Below are 22,497 nucleotides of genomic sequence, written 5' to 3'. Positions count from 1 at the left end.
CCACACGCGTGCGATATTAAGTGTGCCCTGCCAACGAGCCGCAATCCTCAACACCGCTCGCACGTCCTGTCTCGCGGCTCGTTTTTGGCAGATGTTCTTCCAGTTTCCTTCGCTCCCAGAAGAGTTGCGGTGATCGCCAAACTTTAAAGGCCACTTATCTTCCAAATCGCACGACTCCCCCGCTTCCACCCCCCTCCCCCGCCCCTCCACACCCCCAGAATAGAGTAGGGCACAACAAATTGTTCTAACGTATTACTTTCTAAATGTTTTTGTTCTCACTCAACCGGCGCAGCGGAGCCAAGGAATCGCGTCGCTTTGACGCCATCCGACTCGGGACAGGCGTTTCTCGATCTCGAGCAGGAGCGAGGAGTTGTCGCTCGCAGTGGGGGTTCGTCGTTGCCAACTCCGTAAGGGAACCTCAAACGAGTCGCCAGGGCAGACGTTCTAAAATCGACAAACAAAAAATGTCAATAACAATGTTTCACAATTACACGAAGAAACCCGGCACAGGGGTGACCCGTAACGCACACGCGAGTGGGAATAAGCACCGACGACAGCGCAATGCCCTCCCCTCATCCCAGAAAGTCGACAAACGTTGTCACCGCCGCTCGCTTTTTGAAAAAAAAAAGTTGTCGCCAAAGATCTAGCGGCGAAAGTCGAAAAAAAAGGCAACGCCCCCCCCCCCCCCGTAATTTACTGCCGCAGCCTCGGCAGGGTAACTCACTCACGGCGCGCAGGCTCATACAAAGTCGTGGCCGGGTTCAGTCGGCGCGCCTCTCTGCTGCCCTTTGTCACAGAAGGGGGGGGGGGTGGTTGGTTGGTTGGTCTGTGTACAAAACACGCCAGTCAATCCATCGGGCGGCTGCACACGAAGGCGCTGGAACAAAAGCAGACACGGCGCTTGCGGTTCCATCGCTGATCTACGCCGACGGCTCTCGGCTCTAGCGGCGTAGACGAAGAACGCCCCCCCGCCCCCCCCCCCTCTAAGGAAATGAGTGACCCAGAGGAGCGCATGGACCCTCTGCAGTGCCATCACCGGCCGGCCTCGTCCCGCACCGCCGTCTCAATCGGTCTCCAGAGGACCTCCAATTGGCGAGTGTCAACTCAAACGAGACACGGGCAAAGGCCAGCGATTCCGTCCATTGGAGTAACCGAAAAAACGAAGTCAAGAGTGTGCCAAGACGGCGTGGGAACGCTTGGGGTGTAATTGTAAATATTGTGCTTGATTGTAGCGAGCGGAATTCCACGTAGCTGGGCAGCACAGAAATAAAACACTGGCATTTTTCGTCATATTTTGCCAAACATAAAATCACGGGACGCGAGTCTCGTCATAGGGGAATATTTTTGTTATTGGCAAGATGAGAGTTGCCTGCAATCACCGGTTCTCCCAATGTATGAGCGGTGCACACGAAACCTCGTGTTGCTACATGAGCTCATCCACGCTGAAGGCCTCTGGGACAAAGGGATGAATATAGATATCTGTCACCCCTTGGGGGATTCTTTTCCATCCAGCCTGGGAAGGTTATGGAGCACTGCTTACTCGGGGTGCAACAATTCACCCCCGATGTGATTCTGTGTCACTATTCAAAACAATTATAAATAATACTTTTTTTTTAATGGGTTGCAAATGTCAACATTCACTCGGTGAGAGGGCGTCCATTCTCTTCTGCTGCTGCTCAGATGGTCTGGAGCTCTCTTGCCCCAGCCAAACATGCTGTAGACTCCCTGCCCCTGGCCAAGCCCAACTTCAAGGCCTTCTCTTTTTCGTTCATGACTGACTGCCTCCCTCTCTCTCTAAAAAAACAAAAAATAAATATGCTGAGTTTCTAAACAGAATCTTGAGATGCGGTCACATTTAGATGCGATTTATATACTGTGCAGTAAATCCGAATTGGACTGTGTCGAATGTTCTGACTTATAGTGTCTGAAGGGGTCAGGCGAACCCATTGCGTACAACAAAGACAAAGATCACCAGCATAACCTTAATAGACTGTTGGGGAAAGTGCTGTTAGCAAGCACCTATGAAGGCCAGAACGGCACACGAGGATCATCTTGGTTCTTTCGGTAAAGTCACGTAGAAGGGAAATAATAAAATAATTATAAAAATAAAACATAAAATACAATTCTCACGACGTTTCGGCTGTCTTTCCGACAGACCTGTTCTTCACCTGAGGACGGCTAATTGCGTTGTGGCCGAAACGTCGTGAGAATTATATTTTATTATGTTTTATTTTTATTATTTTATTATTTCCCTTCTACGTGACTTTACCGAAAGAACCAAGAAGATGAATCCCTGCAGTCACGAAAGCTTTAAATCGAAAATTAGGCACACGAGGAGTTTGGGTGGCCAAAAACACGCCTGGCCGCCTTTGTCTCCCAAGTGGCGATGTTTATACACCAGGTACTCATTTAAGGCTGAGTAGACGTAAGGGAGGCCCAGGACTGGTTCACATAATCGTCACTGGTGTTGGCAAAGCGCACTCGACCACAGGCACCGCTCCGCATTGCGTACGACACACACAACATGACAAACGGAGATGATTTTCAACGGAGAGAGTCAATGCATGCGTCCGTGAGCTTTGCGAATCGATGCTAAGGAACGCGTCGATTCATCATCTCGTGCTCGCCATTATAGAGACACACTTTGCACCACACTGGGCCAACCTCCATGGCAGCTCCACAAAATAAAAATGACACATCACTGCCGGTGCAGAGTGGAAACTTTGAGCCACAATCTATAAGAAAAACACGTCGTTTTGTGCTTTCAATCTCTTTCGGCGTCTCTTGTGTACCATTAGGCCCACAGAGTAGGCTCGTAATGTAAATTCTACACGTGCACCATGCGGTTGAGTAAATCTTGAGCATTACTAATTAAAGCAGTTACCGACCAAACTGTGGGGGCCACGTTTGCAAAATGCGAAATTTAAAAAGCCATGGGTTGCAATCTCGCGTTCGTTTTTAGGGAAAATGTTATAAAATCAACTACTTTATTTTCACCGCGGGTTTTATGGCACGGAGCTGTCGGTCACTCCCTCACGCAATGTGGAACGCGCTCATAATCATGTCCCACAAATAGGCAACGTTATCAAATCGTGTGAAGCTGTCGGCACCCAATAGCCATGCAGAAAATTGTCACTTCCAATCGGCGGAAACGATTTAAAAAACTATTTCAACTGTTTTTTTTATTTTACCAGGTAAGACCCACTGAGCTATACAGCTATTTTTTTCAGAAGCCACCTGGCCACAAATGATTGGTCGATGAAGCGACTTGTCACGTGGCAATGTATAGCAGCCAAATACTCTAAGCGCACGTTGATTCTAAACACGGAGGGGAAAACCCGAAGACTCGGAGAAAAATCCACGCGACCACGGGGAGAACATGCAAACTCAAAATATACAGGCGTCAGGCTCGAGATCGAACCCACGACCCCTGTATAGCTTGCGAGAGAGTTAACATCTCACCACCACAGTGAAACTCGTTACCATGAGCAAATGTTTTTTTATTAGGACAATATCTGTAATTAAATTCAAGATAAGCAGGGACAGCCTTCGAAGTATAGAGCGGTGCACCGATGCATCAATATGTAAAAACCGATTCGTAAGTCGGCAATACACACGTCGAATCGTGTATGTTAAGAATCAATGTTTTGCGATTCGTTTGACGCTACCTCTACAGCTTCTCATGGCCGCTACTTTTACCACAACATGAAGACAAATCACTTCCTGACTCGAATCGCTTTCCAGAACCTCGACTTATTCTTTCGGTCTTTCGGTAAACTCACGCAGATAGAATTTTTTTTAAATCACGACGTTTCGATCGCAACACGAGCAATCGTCATCAGGTGAAAAAAAATACAGCAGGCGGACTGCTGAGGCAGGAAGAAATGTAGCGAGAGAGCTACTGCAGCCAAAGTCAGAGCTCTCCCGCGACACATTTTTCTTGGACTCTGTGCAGAATCGATGGGTACAGGGACCAGGGCCAACAGGAGAGTGAGTGGGGTGACAAGGGAGAGAAAGAAGCTGATGACGAAGTTTCACCCCGTACCTAGGTGGAACTGCGTCCAGGTAGAACTGGAATGGGGATGTAGCTCAGTGGCAGAGCGCACGCTTCGCATGTGTGAGGCCCCGGGTTCAATCCCCGGCATCTCCACGAAGTGACATTTTGCCAGTGGCCAATTTTACTCAAAGGAATATGCGTGGCCTGGACAAAACGTATCCTTGTTTTCATTCGTTATGATTGCTGAGTACAGATCCAGAAGCCCAACATGTCAAACGGTCAGCATTGAACAGCACTACAATCAAAGTTGTCGTCGATAAGAGTCAACATATTTATGGAAATTATCAAGTTTATTAGACGTGATACCGCAGGATGGACTTCCAAATTCGAGCAGTGCGTGGAAGAAGCCGACAGAAAAATGTTGTGACCTGCCGAGTCGTGGTCGACCGGAGTGGGTGAGACGAAAATCAGTCTGGAGTCCTCATCGCTGAAGGATAACTCAACGAGTGGAATTATATCAGGATACTTGGGAAATTTTCTTTATAAGTGTAGAGGTAAAACTTGCCTAGGAAATTGAATGAGAAATCAACTTGTGATTTGAAGAAATATGATCGTTGAATTTTTACCAAAACACTAAAGACCCAGATGGGACTCGAACCCACAATCCCCAGCTCCAGAAGCTGGTGCCTTATCCATTAGGCCACAGGGCCACATTCGTCAAGCCCTGTGTTCTTTGTGATGACCCCTAATGTGGATGAGATGTCACTTTCAAGGTACTCGGAAGTAGCCCAAGTAATGCTTGCTTCCAAGTGCCGCTATCGAACAAACGGGAAAAGGAATCGATCTGCGAGATTTCCGAGTAGATTCTTCAAATCAGGCCATGACCCCGATAGCCCCCTTACACAACGAGGTCACGTTACTGGGTTCAGACTGAGCCAGTGTGGTGGGGATGTAGCTCAGTGGTAGAGCACACGCTTTGCATGTGTGAGGCCCCGGGTTCAATCCCCGGCATCTCCATATCCGAAGCTTTTATTTTAAAATCCATTGGCTGTGCCCATGTCCCTGTCATTGGGGTGCACATTAACTCTCGTAAATATTACCATACTCGCATTTTGCCCGTCCTAGGACGGTACATGTTGTGTACGACGTTTATTGTGAAAATTCCGTCACAGTTCCTATGATCATTGTTTCATTGCTCTTATGGCTTTATTTTGGTGATTTTTCGAAAAGTTTTTTGGTTTGGCCATGTTTGTTTGTTGTAGTACAGAGTTAGACTGATGGCCTTAATCTAAGTTGTCTTGTGGTTGTTGTTGTTTGACTTGCATCCCACTGGGATTTTTGCACACAGCGTTGGTGTACGGTGCTTTTTCTGCAATATTTTGCTGTCTTTTGTTGGATTTTCTGTTTGCACATAGTCACATAGTCACTTTAAGATGTTTTCTTGTTCATGTTTTGCTTTTTGTTTGTTGCGGTTGCACCCGATTCAAGAGCCGAATGACTCACAGGGCTATACCTAATAAATGAACTTGAACACACACGCAATACATCGCAAGCCTTTCACAAGTATTCCTGCCCCCCCCCCCGTCCAATAGCTGCTGGACATGCCAACTGCGAAATAAATATGCACCCGTCTTATTTCCGACTACAAATATTTTTTCATCTTATTGTGGACAAACCTTTCGAATAACATTTTCTGCACATTCTCAGGCAGCTCTGTGCCCCTGCCTCCGAATGCCTCACCTCAAACACCTGCTCCTCAAACTCAAGGTTTGTTTTCACGTCGAGAAAGTCACCAAATTTTACTAAACTGGTAACCAAGCCCAAGTGTGCTTTTCCAAACTCTTGGGACAGTGTTATGTACGTGAGCACCATCTTGGTCCAAACACTCCGCGTCGTTCTATTTCACGAGTTAATTTGTTTCTCAGATTCCTGCGCATAACGAGCGCGTTTAATTCCAAACATTTATCTCCAAACAGGAAGGCTGCCAAAGCAGCCTCCATCGCTGGCACGCCAACTGACATTTAATTTCAAGCCACCGATTTCAAACCGTTTGCAACAATCTGGACTGCTCGTTAAAAAGAGTTACATTTGCTGATATAGGAAATTGCAGATAAACATCACAACCCCCACGACACATGGCAGTTCCCCCTACTCTGGTTGGGCTGGCATGAAGAGAGCTGCAAGGAGTTGTGGTCCACTGACATCACCATCCCGGTCGATTGGCCTCTGGGACACAAGACAGATGGAGTGCAGCAACAATGTACAAATCTTGTTTACATTTAATAACCCCACATATCCAAAGTTACAGCAAAAATAAACACCGCATATTGGCACTATTCACTGGCCTGAGATTAATAGCGATCATCAATCGGTTATTTATGTATTCACATGATTTAAAAAAAAAATCTGTAGCCTTGCCACACAGCTGTGATGAAACATCTCTTGCGGCGAGTTCCATTTATGTCATTAAAAAAATGTTAACAGCATGCGTATACACGCGTGCACACGTCTTTCACACAGAAAACTATGAAATGCATCAATGGCAATTGTTTATTTCACGTGTGATGTTAACCCTCGCACAACAGAGCAGGAACTAGTTTAATGTATGCAATCTATACATTTACCGGCGTTGAAGAGGAGGCCAAATACCCTCTATAACGGGGACAATTAAAAGCCACCCTCTGTTGGAGGTCCTTCTGCCAGCAGTGGTGTGGGCAAGCAATTGCGGTCGCTGCACCTTCACCTTCAAACAAATCGATTGGTTTTGTCTCGAAGTGCAGCGTAATTCGACTGCGTCGATCTCCGTTCGCTCCGATGACCGAGAGACGTCACCGGACGGGTGACGCATGTACCCCACTGTGACGCACGTACGACGCACGTACCACACCGCAGAGGTCGCAAACGGGTTTTGATTCCTTACCCGTACCCGGCCGCACCAGGGTCGCAAATGGGTACCCGTACCTGGCTGGGTACGGGTACGGGAATCGGGTACCCGATTGCGACCTCTGGGATGAAGCCATGTTGCAGGCGCGGGTGGGTTGATTCTAGGAACTTGAATTGTGAGAAGAGACAAGACGTTGGGAAATGAGTGACAAACGGTTACTCACCAGTGGCTCACGGCCTACCCGTACCCGGCCGCACCAGGGTCGCAAACGGATACCCGTACCCGGCCGGGTACGGGTAGCCGGGTATCGGGTAGGATACGGGTATCGGGTACCCGGTTGCGACCTCTGGGCTCCTGCCACAAGAGACGCGGCGACGGTTGAGTGAGAAACGGCGGGCGATGAGAATCTCTCTCCGTTGCCGGAGACTCGCGTTCAACGTCGCCGGACATGGCTGGAGGCGACGGTGGGGAGTGCGTGTCAGAGGGTGGGGTGGGCGATCGAGTGAGCAGTGAATGCGTGAAGCTGTGAGTGAGTAGGGTACGGGTATCGGGTACCCGGTTGCGACCTCTGCCACACCGTGACGTCCGTGTGCAGATGGCCTTAGCGATTTGTGGGCCACGCGTCGTCCTCAGGAGCACCACAAGCATCGCCTGTGCGAGCCGGGAGGCACGGGGACGGCTCGCGCATCCTCGAGCATATTACGGGGACGAGATGTTAACTACCTCGCCTGGTATACATGAGGTTGTGAGTTCGATCCAGACCCTGACGCCTCTGCTTTCTATTGGAGTGTGCGCGTTCTTCCCTGCGGTCGCGTGGATTTTTCTTCAGAGTCCTCTGGGTTTTTCCCTCCACATTTGGAACGGTGTGTTTTGAGTATATGGCGGCGATACATTTCCACGCGATAAGCCACTTCGTCGAGCTATCACTTTTGTCCAGGTCGCTTCTGAAAGAGAGCTGTAATACTCGGTGGGCTTTAACTGGTAAATAAGAAAAAGTTAAAAAACAAAGGGACGATGTGGCTGAATGAAACCTTTTATTGGTAAATCTCTGGAATTAAATGAAAGAGAATCACACGGGAAAAAAGATCAACCATTTGCCATGAACTTAAATGAAAACCGCAGTCGATACACTCTTTTAAGGCCAATTCCTTTTTCGTTTAGATATGTCTTCTCAGCACGTTGACCAGAATGTAACCCACATTCACAATATACTTTCTCCACAGCATTTTCATTTTGAATTTGTTTCGCTTACTCCCACTGTGCCCACACACATACTCAGTAAAATATTAACCTTAAGACATATGGCAAAACGTGAATCTTTTCGATGCCACAAAAATAAAATATAAAAAGGAAAGATAGTTTAATCTGCTTTATGTTATTCATGACAATTGAATAATGGAGTAAGATAAGCGGTCACTGTTCATATCTCTATATGTAATTCAATAAAAAAAATTCAGACTGAATAAGCACAGTCAATTCTCGATTATCCGTTGGCGTATTATTTGGGATGTGGATCAATCGCGCTTCGTTCAATTTGCTCCTCTCCTCGCTCCTCGCAGGACGGTGACTCGGTGCCCGATCTCGACCGTGTCGCCAAATGAACCGATTATTTATCGGAGCGATAAAACCAGACGACACATCCTCAATACATTTTCACGGCCAAATTGACAGGTTTTTGCATGTCCCTCGTTATGTTTTTTCTGGGGCACCCCTCCCCATGTTCCCAGATAATCGAGAATTGTCTGAACGTGCAGGTGTTTATGCGTATACATTAGACACCAACAAAGCACATTCCCCGCATGTTGATTACTTAACCGCCTCTACTCACTCACGGCCGGCATGCAATTTTCCCTTGAACGTACCCCTGGATTACCACTTGCAGAAACCTACACATACGTGCGGAATTATCACAACGTAAAGGTGCCAAGAGAACATTGGCAATCGCATAATCCTAACGGTTACATGGTCAAGGCAAACGAATCGGGAGGCTCTGGTCTAACAACATGCCGGTGGCCAGCACAGCAGAAACAAATGTATCATGATGGAACAATCCTACTAGATCACTGTCACCTCCTTCTCTATTTTTCATCAAATCCCTCGGGTTCCAGTCTCACCCGACCCATCAATCACACAAAAAATAAACACCGGTTTGTAACTAAGGCAATGGCGTGCATTCACTGCCGCAACTGTTGGCATGCATGTTGGTCGGAGTGCCCGCGACTTGCGCCCTCGTGCCGTCACAGCACCGGCCCCCCCTGGAGGACGACGAGCCGACAGCGTTGGCCCGTTTTGGCCAATGGGGCAACGCCACAGCGACGGCCAATTGGCCGCCTGCGCCGAGCCCGTAACGTCTCGCCGCTTCCCGCGCCATCGCTGCCGTCCCCCCCTCTCCTTCAGGCCCGGAGCCCGCGATTCTCCCCAAAACCGCACGTCCGTTCTCTCCCGAGGCTCACCGGCGGCGCCGGCGACGGCGGCTTCGGTGGCGGCGGCGCCGTCAATGGCGGTAGAGCAGCATGCGCTGGGCGCAGGCGCGGCCCACGAGCCCGGCGAACTCGCGCACCTCCCCGTCGTCGCCGCGGCCCGCCTCGCCGCCAAGCCGCTGGTAGCGCCCGTACTGCATGGGGTGCATGTTGTAGAGCACCAGCAGGCGGGCCAGGTCATCCCCAGGGTGGTTCTCGTCCACTGTTTGCGGGGCGGTGGAGGGAGGGCGAGGGGCAAATGGGGATGCGTGGCGGAGATAATAATTTCACTTGTTTGTCCGGCAAAAAGCCTCGTACTGTGTACGCGCCGTGCGAAGTTTGGCAAGAGCGGAGGAGCAGGCCAAAATACCCTCCAAGAGGGCATCTCTAGAGTTCCCTCTGGTGACGGCACTCTCGCCAAAGCCGGCATGAGCGAGCAATTGCAGGGTTCCGCCTCTACCTCCGCTGTGTATGCAGTCACACGCACGTGTATATACATTAAGGCACGCATATAAACACAAGAGGCACAGGTGTGACATGATAAAGACCAAACGGATATAAACACAGGCAGCTGTCCCGATGGGCCTGCTATTCACTGTTTTCGCTACCAATCATACAAAGCTACTTCCTGCTCCCTCATAAAACCACAAATACCGAGAATTCTCAATTTCCTCCATCAGCTGGGCGCACGTCGCCCACGTGCGCGGAGCGGAGCGAGCGGGGCAGCGATGCCAACTTTGCCGCCATGAACCGGATTCGCCAGGAGCGGGAACACGCAGCAAATTCAGCCAGTACGCACATTCAGCGAGTACGCACATTCAGCGAGTACGTAAACACGCTCGCAATGACGCGGGGCCGCGTTACCCCGAAGGGTCCTGCAGCGGACATTCGGCCTTGTAGGCAGCGGCAAGTAGAGTCCAAACGTCCCCGCAGACACGCTCGTTAGCGCAGACCCATTTTCCTGTCAGCACTCTTTTGTCCAAGACGATGAAACGCGATCTAAATTTACTTTACAGCAGTGAGGTCATTTATGCTATTTTATTAACGGCAACTTTTTGCGCGTAGAAATATGCACCGCGCCAACCTGCCCAGTCGAAAGGGGCCGCGCTTACAACTGTGCTAAACTAAATCCAGGCTTCGGGGATCATCCGTCCCACTGGGCTCATTTCCTCCACGTATCCCTTTAATAAATTCCTGCAACACGGAGTGCATCGCTCAGTCTTCCCGCGCGCGGCGCACGGTTACCAAGTCATGAAAAGCAAGACGCGGGTTTTACGTCCGGCCTGAGCCCCTGTCTGCTCGCGCCTTAAATCCACACCCTCTCGATCACGCACGCTCGCAGGCTTGCATGCACGCACGCTCGCAGGCTTGCATGCACACACGCACACGCACGCACCCACGTGCACGCACGCCTGCCAGCGCGCGCAGCAGCTACGGGCTTCCGCTTGCGCTACCAACGGAGGTCACGGACCTTAAATGGGAACGCATGCAAGTAAAGCCGAGTTCCGAGGGCGCAATACTGCTTCGTGAGGTCATTATCAGCAGCGTTATGTCTTGGTGGATGGAGCGGTGGGCACGGTCGTTAGCATTGCATTGCACTCGGAAACCAGGAGGCCTGGTTTACATTGCCAGCCATAGCGGTGAAGTATGATCAAGCAAGCTGCATGACCATCATGGCATTGACAGGCCTTCACCCAGCAATGGATTGACATAAGAATTAAACTATTACAGCTTGGGGTGACTATATTTTACGTATGTTTACATTTGTTAAACTATATTTTTTTGAAAATCACACGTAATTTTTAAAATGCATTTATTAATAATATATGTCCGGAATCATACATTTGTGAAGTCAACAGTTGCCCGGTAGCAAATCGTATGCACATTATATGCACATTTTATAGTGAGGTTAATGGCATGAACAGAATTATAATATACAAACTTAATGGTAAAAACAAGATTAAAAGAAATAATTAACTCTCGAGTCGAATCGTGATCCCAAAATTGTGACACCCCATCGAATCTCTGGGGAGTGAATCATTCGATACTTAATGCAGACATCGTCACAATAAATGAGTTTGCGTGTTTAATTGAATTCACAGCGTTACACATCGACACTGTTACATGTCATTTGTAGATTCCAATCACCTTTCGACAGGAAGTGCCAACGAGTGTTGGACAACGTTATGGAAAAACATCAAACGGGAGCCATTAGCTTTTATTTGAAGAATCTGCAGCCCCATCCGGACGGTGGAATGGAATAAGGCGAAAGTGCTGAATTCAGCTTTGTCCGGGCGGCAAAAATATACGCGAGAAACACAGGGATTCACACTTGGCACGAGGAGCGCGATGCTGACACCTGCCCTGCACTGTGCCCCTGCATCCAGACTTATTATAAACGCCCCCCCCACCCCCCACCCACCCACCCAGTTGCACTTCCTGTGCCAGATATTCCGAGAACCTTTTTCCATTGCCATTTTTTTTTGCTTTAAAAATTCAGCTCCTGCCGCTTTAGGTGTCTACCCTTGACGCTGACTTTGGATGCGAGCCGCGAGAAAAAACATCCTGCATTTAATTTATGGACAGGCTACGGTTACCGTTGCCTCCGACTCAAAAAAACACACGCACACAAGAATAACAGTCGGCATCAAACACAATGGGGCCCTTTGTTGAGAGATGTTGAATCCCGGCAGCCGGCGGAGCCTGCGCCGCTAACACGACTGTGCCGCGCGTTCGCCGGGACCCCCCAGGGCACAAACGCGGTGTTCGCGGGAGGCTGCTGCAGAGGTCGCAAACGGGTTTTGATTCCTTACCCGTACCCGGCCGCACCAGGGTCGCAAACGGGTACCCGTACCCGGCCCGGGTACGAGTAGGGTACGGGTATCGGGTACCTGATTGCAACCTCTGGGATGAAGCCATGTTGCAGGCGCGGGTGAGTTGATTCTAGGAACTCGAATTGTGAGAAGAGACAAGACGTTGGGAAATGAGTGACAGTTACTCACCAGTGACTCACGGCCTACCCGTACCCGTACCCGGCCGCACCAGGGTTGCAAACGGGTACCCGTACCCGTACCCGGCCGGGTACGGGTAGCCGGGTATCGGGTAGGGTACGGGTATCGGGTACCCGGTTGCGACCTCTGGGCTCCTGCCGCACGAGATGCGGCGACGGTTGAGTGAGAAACGGCGGGCGATGAGAATCTCTCTCCGTTGCCGGAGACTCGCGTTCAACGTCGCCGGACATGGTTGGAGGGACGGTGGGGAGTGCGTGTCAGAGGGTGGGGTTAGCGATCGAGTGAGCAGTGAATGCGTGAAGCTGTGAGTGAGCAGTGAGTGAGCAATTAAGCGATCGAGTAAGCAGTGAGTGAGCGCGAGCAAGCGAGCAGCGAGTTAAAAATTGAGCAGTGAGTGAGCAGTGCGTTATACCCTTCGTTAAATTATTTGTGTTAAGCAGGAACAAAGGTAATTCATACGTACATTTTTTTTTTTTAAGCAAGTTACAAAGAGCATGTGTGTATAGGGTACCTTTTAAAGCGGAAAGGCACTGCAAAGCATACGTGCAAAAAATATGAAAGTAAGCTACTTTGATTCATATTGAATATCCGTAATTATGCATGTATGCACCGCACATAACACCCGTTAGTATTCCTCAATATGGATTAACAAAATCAACTCTGTCGTAGCGCATGCATGACTGAGTGGAAGTCATGTTAATGGATGAGCCTCAATGACGCATTATATATTTTTGTTGTATGAAATTATTTTAAAAACAATTTTTTTTTTAAAACAACCTACTTATCATTCCATGAGTAGTTTTTGGTAGTGTACTGATTGTGGTGGTATAATGCGCGGATATATGCTTATATGTATGTATGTATATATTTATTTTCTAATTGCAGGAGCCTCATTAGTATCTCAGAGGAGGAAGGATCTACAGCTACTAAGGGGGGGGGGGGGGGGGAGGCAAACTTCAAAAAGTGCTGTGAAGTCTGCTGTCATGTCCATCTATCGTTACGCTTCCTCATCATAACGATCACACACTCTGGCAGAGCGGATAACCGAGCATTGATTTATGTGGCCAATTAAAACACTTGCGATGGCCAAGATGCTCATAAGACACTGAAGAATCAATAAGTCATAAGAATCATGACACGGCGAGGCTTTAAATAATCTGACGAAATCTCCGCGGTCGCACAAAATCACCAGCGCGGGAGATAAGCAAACGTCCAGCACAGGGCTCTCTCTCGCTCTCTCCGCGCGGCAAACGCGACGCACGTGTTCGCCTGGCGTGCACGTGCGAAGCCCACATTGTCTCTAGCTGCCTAAGTGCGAGGGTACCGAGCACATCCACGGCCAAAAACCGTCCGGGAAGAATTCACAAAGCGCTAAGGCAAAACTCGTGGTGCCCGGCCACCGAAGTCCACGTGAAGCCAAAGGCCGGGAGATCCGTTGACAATCTCCTCTACAGATAAATGCTCGGAGGAAAAGGGATAGATACAAAGAAAAACTAACATTACTTCCCGCTAGGCCCAGATCTACATCTTCAAGCAATTTCATAAACATATGAGAGTAATTTCCATCAGGTCTGAATTAAATTACTCTCTGAAAATTGCGGTTTGCTGCTTGTATGGGGGGGATTTGGACAGTTACACAGGACAATTTAAGAGGAATAAAAGGCCTCTCTTAACACACCGAGCTTTGTAATACAACATTTGTCTGCGAACGGATACCTTTCACGTGACAAAATCGACCCGAGGCATTTTCAAAACGTCGCGAACCACTCAAAAATGCTCTATGGGCTGGAACCTTTAATGGCCCTTTCCGATGGGGACAAGGCATTCTGACGTCTCCACAAGTTCCCTTCGAACACGAACGGCCAAATTCTGAAAAGCTGGGGGGGGGGGGGGGGGGGCGGTCGGCGGCACTTTATTAACCTACACACGGCTCGCGGACTCTGCACAGGTTTGGACACCGCTTGCCAAGACGAATTGCGTCAGCCAGAGACCCACTCGGCTTTGCCTCGAGCACTTGGCAGGACACGCAACCGACATGTAGTACCAGGCCACGAAACGCCCGGCAGCAGAGAGAACGGTGTCTCTCCCAGAGCCACGTTGGGCTGCGTGCCGACACACTCGAGGCCACCTGACATCTACGTCAACAGCAGAAGGGGGGCTTGAGATCGAGAAGATGCGGTGATGTCTCCCTTCCCACTGCCCCACCACCACCACCACCACACCGCAGCCACCCGTCGAAATAAAATAACAGGGTTTAATTATGAATTTTGGTGAAGCAGCATTACTGCGGCTAGTGCATCAAGAATAAAACTGCTTCCTAAAGATAGTCATCCTCACGTCCGATTAGCACGATTGGCTGCGTACGGTGTGAAAGATGTACAACGCACGTACATTCTCGCTTCGTCAACCATCACAGCGTTCGAAGAAGAATCGTCGTTGGGATTTGGACATTACGATAAGGCCTTTCCCATTAATCTCTTTTGGGTTCTGCTTTCTGGAGCGCCTCGCGAAGCAAAGGAAACTAAAACGTAAATATAATCCCGGGACTGAGGCAGCCTTTTAAACAAGCTGCCGGGAAAATTGCTGCTCAGATGAAGCAGAACCCCCAACTTCCTGTGCCCCGGGCAGGGAGATGGGTGCGATGTTTGGGTGTGAGGCGCGCTGCTGCCCCGTGCCAGCGACCCCCACAATCTCTGCCGCTCTCAACGGCAAGGCACGGGGAGCGTGGATTTCATTTCCTGTGGGGCGAATTTACGGAGACCAGAACACCCTTGCTGTGCAAAGGGTCAGATTCACTGGCAGCAGCGTGCAGCTTATTACCGCAAAAAAAGAAAATCACCCACCCCCCCACCCCAAAAAAGGCCCTTTGTGTATGCGGGATTTGTAAAAGTTCATCGGATTCTAACAGATAACTTACACAAGCGCCAATCACAAAAAAATATGCCACAAACGTATGATTAATGTCAATATAATGTATACATTAACCTATTCATACAGTAACATATTCATGTATACTTTAAACGTAAACATTGAGGGAGAACGTGAAATTGATTTGCACATATATTTTAATGTCAATTACATTTGGTATTCCAAGGATGTGCACAAAAGTATGGCATTTCAACTTTTGGATGAGTCTCAGAAAATTTGAACCAGAAAAAAAAAAGCTTCAGAAAAAAAGTGCCTTTCATGCGCAACAAAAAAGTCATCTCTAGCACTTAAATTTAATTAATCTTAGCTCGGAAACATTTGTGCAAGCCATGGACAAATGTCTTAAGAGCCCTTTATTCGATCGAAGGGTCAAAGATAGCACCATCTCCACTGCACGGGGCGCTAGCCACATGGGAGAAAATATATCACAAACAATAAAGGGTCATTCAAAACCGTGACGCTGGTGCAGAGCCAAGGGGTGTTTACCAGGAAGGAGACAGACGACATCTATCAGTTAAGCAGCAATCATTGAAATAAGTCACCGCAGACGCAGGGACTTGAGATGTTTTGCAAGAATCCAGACGCCTTGCCCTTCCTGGCTCTCTGTGGACCTGTATAGGGGGCACGGGTAATAGCCTGCCTCGATGGGTCAAAGGGCAGCCTCCTGCTAAGACGTTTAGACGTTTAGATGTTCAGACGGCAGAGCAGGGGTGGAACAGGGCATAGGCGAGGGCTCCACACAAATCTGAGTCTGCCTGCACTTGGCGGATGCAGGGCTCCTACTTAAAAGACACAGCATGGTCTAATCCACAGATATTTATTCTGAGTGGCTGCATAAAGAAACATTATATTTCACGGCAATAAATAAACTGCCATTTCTAGGTGCCCATACAGTATATACAGAGGTCTGGTAAAATACATAAATAGGGTGAAAGCTTTTGGCTTCACTACACCGTATCTCTGAATCCAAATTTGCTTTGGCATCCTCATATGATTATCAACCATATTCAGTCCACTGTTGAATGAAGGCCACCCCCAAGTTGCGATTCCCATGTACTGATGGTCCTGTAATGCCACGATCCAATTAGCACTTGCGCGAGCCAATTTCATTGCTCCATCTCCACGATGGACGCGGTCGTTGGAGTAAGTGGGGAGGAAAGAGGGGGGCTATTCCCGCTTTTGGCTGCCACTTTGTCGTTGGTCTCATGCACCGGCTGTCATCCCTTCTAGCAACGTGTCCTCTCCTCCAAGCCACTTACTTTTCTTAACCATCAATATGATGTCTTTAACTTGTGCCTGTAGGTTACATGTATTGTAATATCAAGAACGTGGCTCAAAACCTGGTTTTCCTGTCGTGGCTTCTTATTGTAGTTGGTATAAGTGGTCAAGTGAAGGTTGAAGGAATCGCATTCCGACTGAAACGGCGCGAGGCACGATTGGTTTTTATGTATTTTCTGCTGGCGTGTGCGCTCGCGCTCTGAATGCCTCTGTCGCATTAGCGAACAAATAAAATAACCAGGCCTAATCACAGTGTAAAGGTGAAGCCTTGTAATTGCTTGCTCATGCCACTCCAGGCGGAAGGGCTTGCAACTGGAGGCAGCACGACAGGCCCTCTGGATTGTATTTGTCCTTCCGTTCGAAGTTGGCCAGACATTTTGGAAGGGGTGGAAGTACCCACACTTTGCACCGCCACGCGACCTCCCAATCGACTCACTGTGGTGAAACCATTTATACTGCTAGGTGGGCAGAGGTGACAGGGGGGTGGATTTAATAAACGTTCCCATTGTTGCAACTACCACTCCGGGAGAATGAACCGAACCGGCGACCCCCCCTGGATTGCAAGTCCAGTGGTGCGATCCTTTAAATCGCAGGATGAACCCCAAACACAGTATCATAGGTGCAACTGTACACACGAGTGCTGTACCTTCGTGTAAACGTGTTACATTTTTTTCTTCTTGGTTTTTTCGGTAAAGTCACGTAGAAGAGAAATAATAAAAATAAAACATCATAAAATACAATTCTCACGACGTTTCGGCCACAACGCAAGCAGCCGTCCTCAAGTGAAGAACAGGGCTTTCAGATGCTGTCTTTCCGACAGCCCTGTTCTTCACCTGAGGACGGCTGCTTGCGTTGTGGCCGAAACGTCGTGAGAATTGTATTATGTTTTATTTTTATTATTTTATTATTTCCCTTTTACGTGACTTTACCGAAAGAACCAAGAAGATGAATCCCTGCAGTCACGAAAGCTTTAAATCGAAACATTTTTTTTTATTTAGAACTGCTCTTTGTGTGGTTAGTTTGTTGTCCTTCCCCCGCACCTCTGATGAGCATGGTTGGCTACACACGGTGTGCAAGAAGTTAAACGTGCGTACATAAAAATCGCCGCTAGCGCCAAAAAAAAACCATGATAAAGTGCCGAATGGGAAAAAAAAATTTTTAATATTTTTTGTGTTCAATAAAAAATAAAACATATGTCTAAGGTTTCAGATGAATTTGGCTTTGCGTTTACATTCCAGACTTCACTGCCTGACAGATGAAGCAAGAACTTTCCTTCACTTTTTAAGTATGGGACAATATTTCTATTCAACTTCTTATAATTCTTGACTTCAAACGGAAAGCAAAGATTTTTTCACGTAAAATGTTTAAATGCTAAATTAAAGGATTTATCAGAAAATTTGTTGGAATGCCACCGAGGCATATTCACTCTCTAAAATTATTTGCACAAGTGCCGATATTCAGAATACGTGCATTCCATTCGCTCTGATTTGGCGAGATTAAAATTCCAAACACCTTCACAAATGGGCAGGAACTCTCTCCAAGCATTGCGGACTTACAATGAAATGCATTTTTTTTTTAACACAACAGATGTGGTTTCAAGATAGTTCTTCTTCTGGACACAAGACCCTCAGCGGTCATTTGCCTTTGCCAATGATTTCTGTAAATGCAGGCCTTGCAGGACGTGAAGCTCATTAATAACTTCCATCGAGCTCACATATACCTCAATAAATGGATCAATAAGCTTCGTGATAATACCTGCCATAACATACAGAAATGTACATTACGATCTGGCAAAGCCAGTGAATTGACAACAGCGTACATTTTGTTAAGGGCGGGAGCTTACACAACATTCGAATGCTCCCACGCTATTCTTGCTGGTACACAACAGTGATCTTCTCTTTCAATGCTATGTTATCATCATTTCATTGCTAACATTACCCAAGAGCCACAACGATCCGGGCACTCATATTGGTGGGGCTGTGCTATGATTCATAACTATTGATTTTGGGAATTTGTGTAGTTGTCATGGCGTAACGTATAGTGTCCTCGGAGGGACACACAACATTTTCTGGGCATAGCAATAAGTAGCCTATTCGTCTATCATGAACATAGCATGTTTGAAGATTCGTAAAAATGTTAACGCACACCATTGTTCAAAGCAATTTTTCCCTTGCAAGTAGACATGTTAAAGCAAATAAATAAGTAAAACATTTATTAACGTCAATAATTCAGGGTGCGCTCGGGGTGTGCCATAATTCAATACAGAGCACAACGTAAAAGTTTGGGTCTTTCAGAAAGGTCAGTACAGATTTGCTCTGCAGATGGAATATTAAATGAGGCCAGCACAAGGAAGATCTCTTATTTGAAAATGACAGGCAGAAGCTCGATAACCTACGCACGCATCTCAAGCCAAGTATTTATTATTTCCTGACGGTCGGTGGGAACAAACCCACAGGGGTCGGACGACTGTCATGCCTGCCCTTCCTGGCAGAGCCACTCGTTTGGAACGCAGCAAACCTGGCCGGGGTGATACGGGATGACGCGATTGGTACGCATGAGCAGCCTCGGTGCCCTCAGCGTAACCTCACCTGCGCCAAGCGCACGTGCGTGTGTGCACACCGCGGCAATGCGGTTGTCACGGCTTGCCAGGGAACACCGAATATTTTGTGCGGTGGAGGCACGATGCCAAAAGGGCGAGTGCCGCAGAGACTGCACAATAATCCGACGAGCTGGCAACGTTCTTCTCAAATGTAGCACACGCGATGATGCCACCACGTATCGCGGTCGATAGCTACCCGCATGCAAGGTGAATGTGGGCTGCACGCTAAAGCTGCACAGCTCAGGGTGCGCCTATCCCTAAAGTGGGTTCCAGGTCACCCGAAATATACCCGTGGGTGGCTGGCATACCGGGTGATTCAGTTATAGATACCCCCGATGAAATAATAGGGAGAGATTATAGAAAGAAATAACACCGTTTCGAAGCATCTACACGTCTCCTACAAATCTCAACACACCATGGAAAACTTTGAATACCCTCCGCCGGAGGTTTCAGAGCCATTGCTTTCACAATTTTTAGCGAGCTTTTGGAAGACAGCAAGAGGGTCATTATAAATCAGAAGGGAGGGGGAGGTTATCTATAAATGGGTGACCCTGTTTATGAATAATGAACGGGTGTAAAAACATGTTCGCGTTATATCGATAAATTGCAGAAACTTGTCAAACAGGCCAGGATTAGCGGTCACTTTGTTTGAGCACACCAGCTGCGCCAACTGCAAAGGATCTGCACCGATATACAATTGACAGTTGAGTCATGAAAACGTGCACTGTTGCTACGAGTGATAACAGAAGTACGAGTTTATATGCATGCAACTGCCGTGATATCTTCCGCCAAAAACGACCCAAGCGAAAGTGCTGTCGTGCATCGCACGTCTTTAACTCAGTCAACAGCGTTAGAAACGTTCAACATTGTACAGGCACCCTTGCCAAGTGTTGATCGAGTGTACCTGCTGCGTAGGCATGCGGGAAACGTACGCATACTGCGATGTAAGCTATGCGGCAAAAACGGAAACGCACATTTATTTTTCAATCCACAAAAGTGTGAAACTGTCATTTTTTCAGTTATCGAGCACGACTGCTAAGGACTCGCGGAAACATTTTGTACTGAAGATCATGGGGGCAATGAACCCAGGAAAATGTTCGTATATTTGCGTAATGTGCCTGTGTGACTGATGAATTAAACAATTGGGAGACAGCCGCTCCCCGTGCGCTGGCGCTTAGGCCATTTGTCACATCGATACACACATATATTAAATCTGCACATTAAACCCTAACATGACGAACAACAAAGGACCGCAATCGATATCTATTTAGTGACCTTGAAAGGACGCCTTTACAAAAGCACTATCTCACGAAGCAAAGTTTGCATGACAGGCAGCGATCAATCGGCTAATTCTGTGTCCAGTAATGTTTGCCTATTAATGCATTGGGATCCGGGAAGGACCGCTGAATCTTCGCGTCCGAGTGTGCCAGCCTGCGCCCACGTGAGCCCCAGACGCGTGCACGAACACGGGCGTACCCGGAGTAATTATTGCCAAGTGCTCTTCACACAAGCATCACGCTCATGCGTCCCACACGACGCCAGATCAATACGCGTTACTGGAATATGCCGACCCAAATTACGGCCCAGTTAGCTTGACAAAACGTGAGAAGTGAAATTCCGGGGGTGGTGGTGGCGGGTGGTGGCGGGGGACATGACGAGGACGTGAGCCTCAAGCTCGGAGAGTGAGAGAGAGGCCTCTCGTATTAAATCCCAACCTGAGGAAAACAGCAATTGCACAGTTTGCTTGTTTTTTGGTCCAATTTCATCGAGTCATCGTTGCCTAAGATTGTTGTGCGCTGCCAGGGGTTTTTATTGGAACGCTGAGGAGGCCTCATGGCCACCCAGGTAGACAATGTCTTACCGAACCTTATAATCCCATACCGGTAACGTGCCAAACTAGAGGACAAAGTGCCCCCCCCCCCCAAGTCAATAATTCCGCGTTTCGTTTCCACAAAAAATAAAACGCGCGTTATAGAGGGAGCCTAAAACGGTGGCCGTGGAAAATTTTCACGAAGGTCTCCGTAGCTCGTGGCGCGTGAATGCAACCATTATCCACACACACACACGGCGGCCAATTCAGCATTGTTTTCAGAATAAAGCTTGCATGACCAAAGTGTGCTTTACTCCGTTAAGTTATGAGTGGGTCGACAAAGTTCAACTTTTTGGAGGGGGGGGTGGGTGGTGGTAAAAATAAAAGCATTCAACTGCAACAATATTTTCTCCGAGGTTTATTCGGGTTATGAGCACCTTGAGAGACGACCATTAATTCTGGGAAAACCGAAATTCCTTGTGCGGACGTGTGGCTGGGTGGTCCACAAGGCTGGCACGGTTACCCAGGGACCAGAGCTTTTGAGATTCCATGGGTCAAACTCGGCTCGTATGTACGTAGGCATGCATGTTGAACTCGACTCATGTATCTATGATGCACGTTGGACTTCTTTTGCACCATATGCAGCCAACCGTACTAATGGGAGGTGCGGGGGAAGGACAACCAACTCAACACAAAAAGCAGTTCTGAAGAAATTCGTTTTCAATCCATATTTAAAAGGCTCAATCTAAAGTGATGCAATGGACGTGGCCCCAACACAGGAGAACTGGGACGTTCACTGATGTTAAAGTAAAGCATTCACCGCCTCAACCAAATATGTAAACTTACTTTTTATTACACATCACAAAGGGCAATATAATTTCTAGCGGGACAATATGTTACAATATTTCTACATTTGATAAAAAATGTATCCACTGACGGAGACATGCCCTTCACAAAAATGATCCCGTTGGTTTCTGTAACGTATGTATATACTCCCCATAGTTCATTAGCAATCAACATTGTAGATATGTTGAAGATGAAGCATGGCTGGGTGGTTCAGGGGTCACAGTCATGAGCCAGAACAGCTGGGATCCTGGGTTCAGATCTGGGCAGCCACCTATGATTAATCTGAGTTCACAAGTGTACTTAGTTGATGGTCTGAGCAAATAAAGGTTATCAAAAACCGCATTAAAATTTGGCTATCCAGGTTAACTTGGGCTAATTTCTAAGTTGTAGATTGAAAAAAGTATCAGCTCGACTGCCCATGCGATGAACATTTTCCTGTAGCAGGTTATGTTGGAAAGTGCACCCCGAGCGTGTGGATACAAAAATTGTATTTGAAAGATACTCAGAAGTTCTCTGAAATATCTATCTGTGAGATATTCTCTAATGCACAGGTATGGCCCTGCTCAGCTAGAGTTCCGAATGGACGCGAATTGTACAACTGGAATAAGAGGACGACATTACTCCACATAAAAAAAACCAAAGCACACACAACAAAACTATCTTCAGACGATGCCTGCCTTTTAAA

The 22,497-nt window shown here is 47.9% G+C and overlaps 1 protein-coding gene and 3 non-coding genes across 10 annotated transcripts in view; 2 read left to right on the top strand and 2 right to left on the bottom strand.

Moving 5' to 3' along the window:
* Positions 1–234: 234 nt before the first annotated feature.
* The window catches only part of ATE1 (arginyltransferase 1), a 103,345-nt gene continuing 81,082 nt past the window's right edge, over positions 235–22,497 (bottom strand). For 6 of the 7 annotated variants that reach the window (XM_078593042.1, XM_078593045.1, XM_078593049.1 and 3 more), the window contains one exon: positions 7,903–9,563. In XM_078593042.1, coding sequence (XP_078449168.1) covers positions 9,376–9,563 — 188 coding nt within the window. In that variant the 3' untranslated portion in view covers positions 7,903–9,375. Of the gene's footprint in view, positions 445–7,902; positions 9,564–22,497 lie in introns of those variants that run through there. The other variant, XM_078593046.1, reaches the window with a different exon arrangement.
* TRNAA-CGC (transfer RNA alanine (anticodon CGC)) lies at positions 4,079–4,150 on the top strand. The gene has a single exon. It is a non-coding gene; the product is annotated as a tRNA-Ala (tRNA).
* Positions 4,635–4,707, bottom strand: TRNAQ-CUG (transfer RNA glutamine (anticodon CUG)). Its single transcript has one exon. It is a non-coding gene; the product is annotated as a tRNA-Gln (tRNA).
* TRNAA-UGC (transfer RNA alanine (anticodon UGC)) lies at positions 4,943–5,014 on the top strand. The gene has a single exon. It is a non-coding gene; the product is annotated as a tRNA-Ala (tRNA).

The sequence above is a fragment of the Lampetra planeri genome, chromosome 4 (genome assembly GCF_965212315.1).
Source record: "Lampetra planeri chromosome 4, kcLamPlan1.2.h2, whole genome shotgun sequence".
Taxonomy (NCBI): Eukaryota; Metazoa; Chordata; class Hyperoartia; order Petromyzontiformes; family Petromyzontidae; genus Lampetra; species Lampetra planeri.
This window is presented reverse-complemented; position numbering and strand designations above follow the sequence as displayed.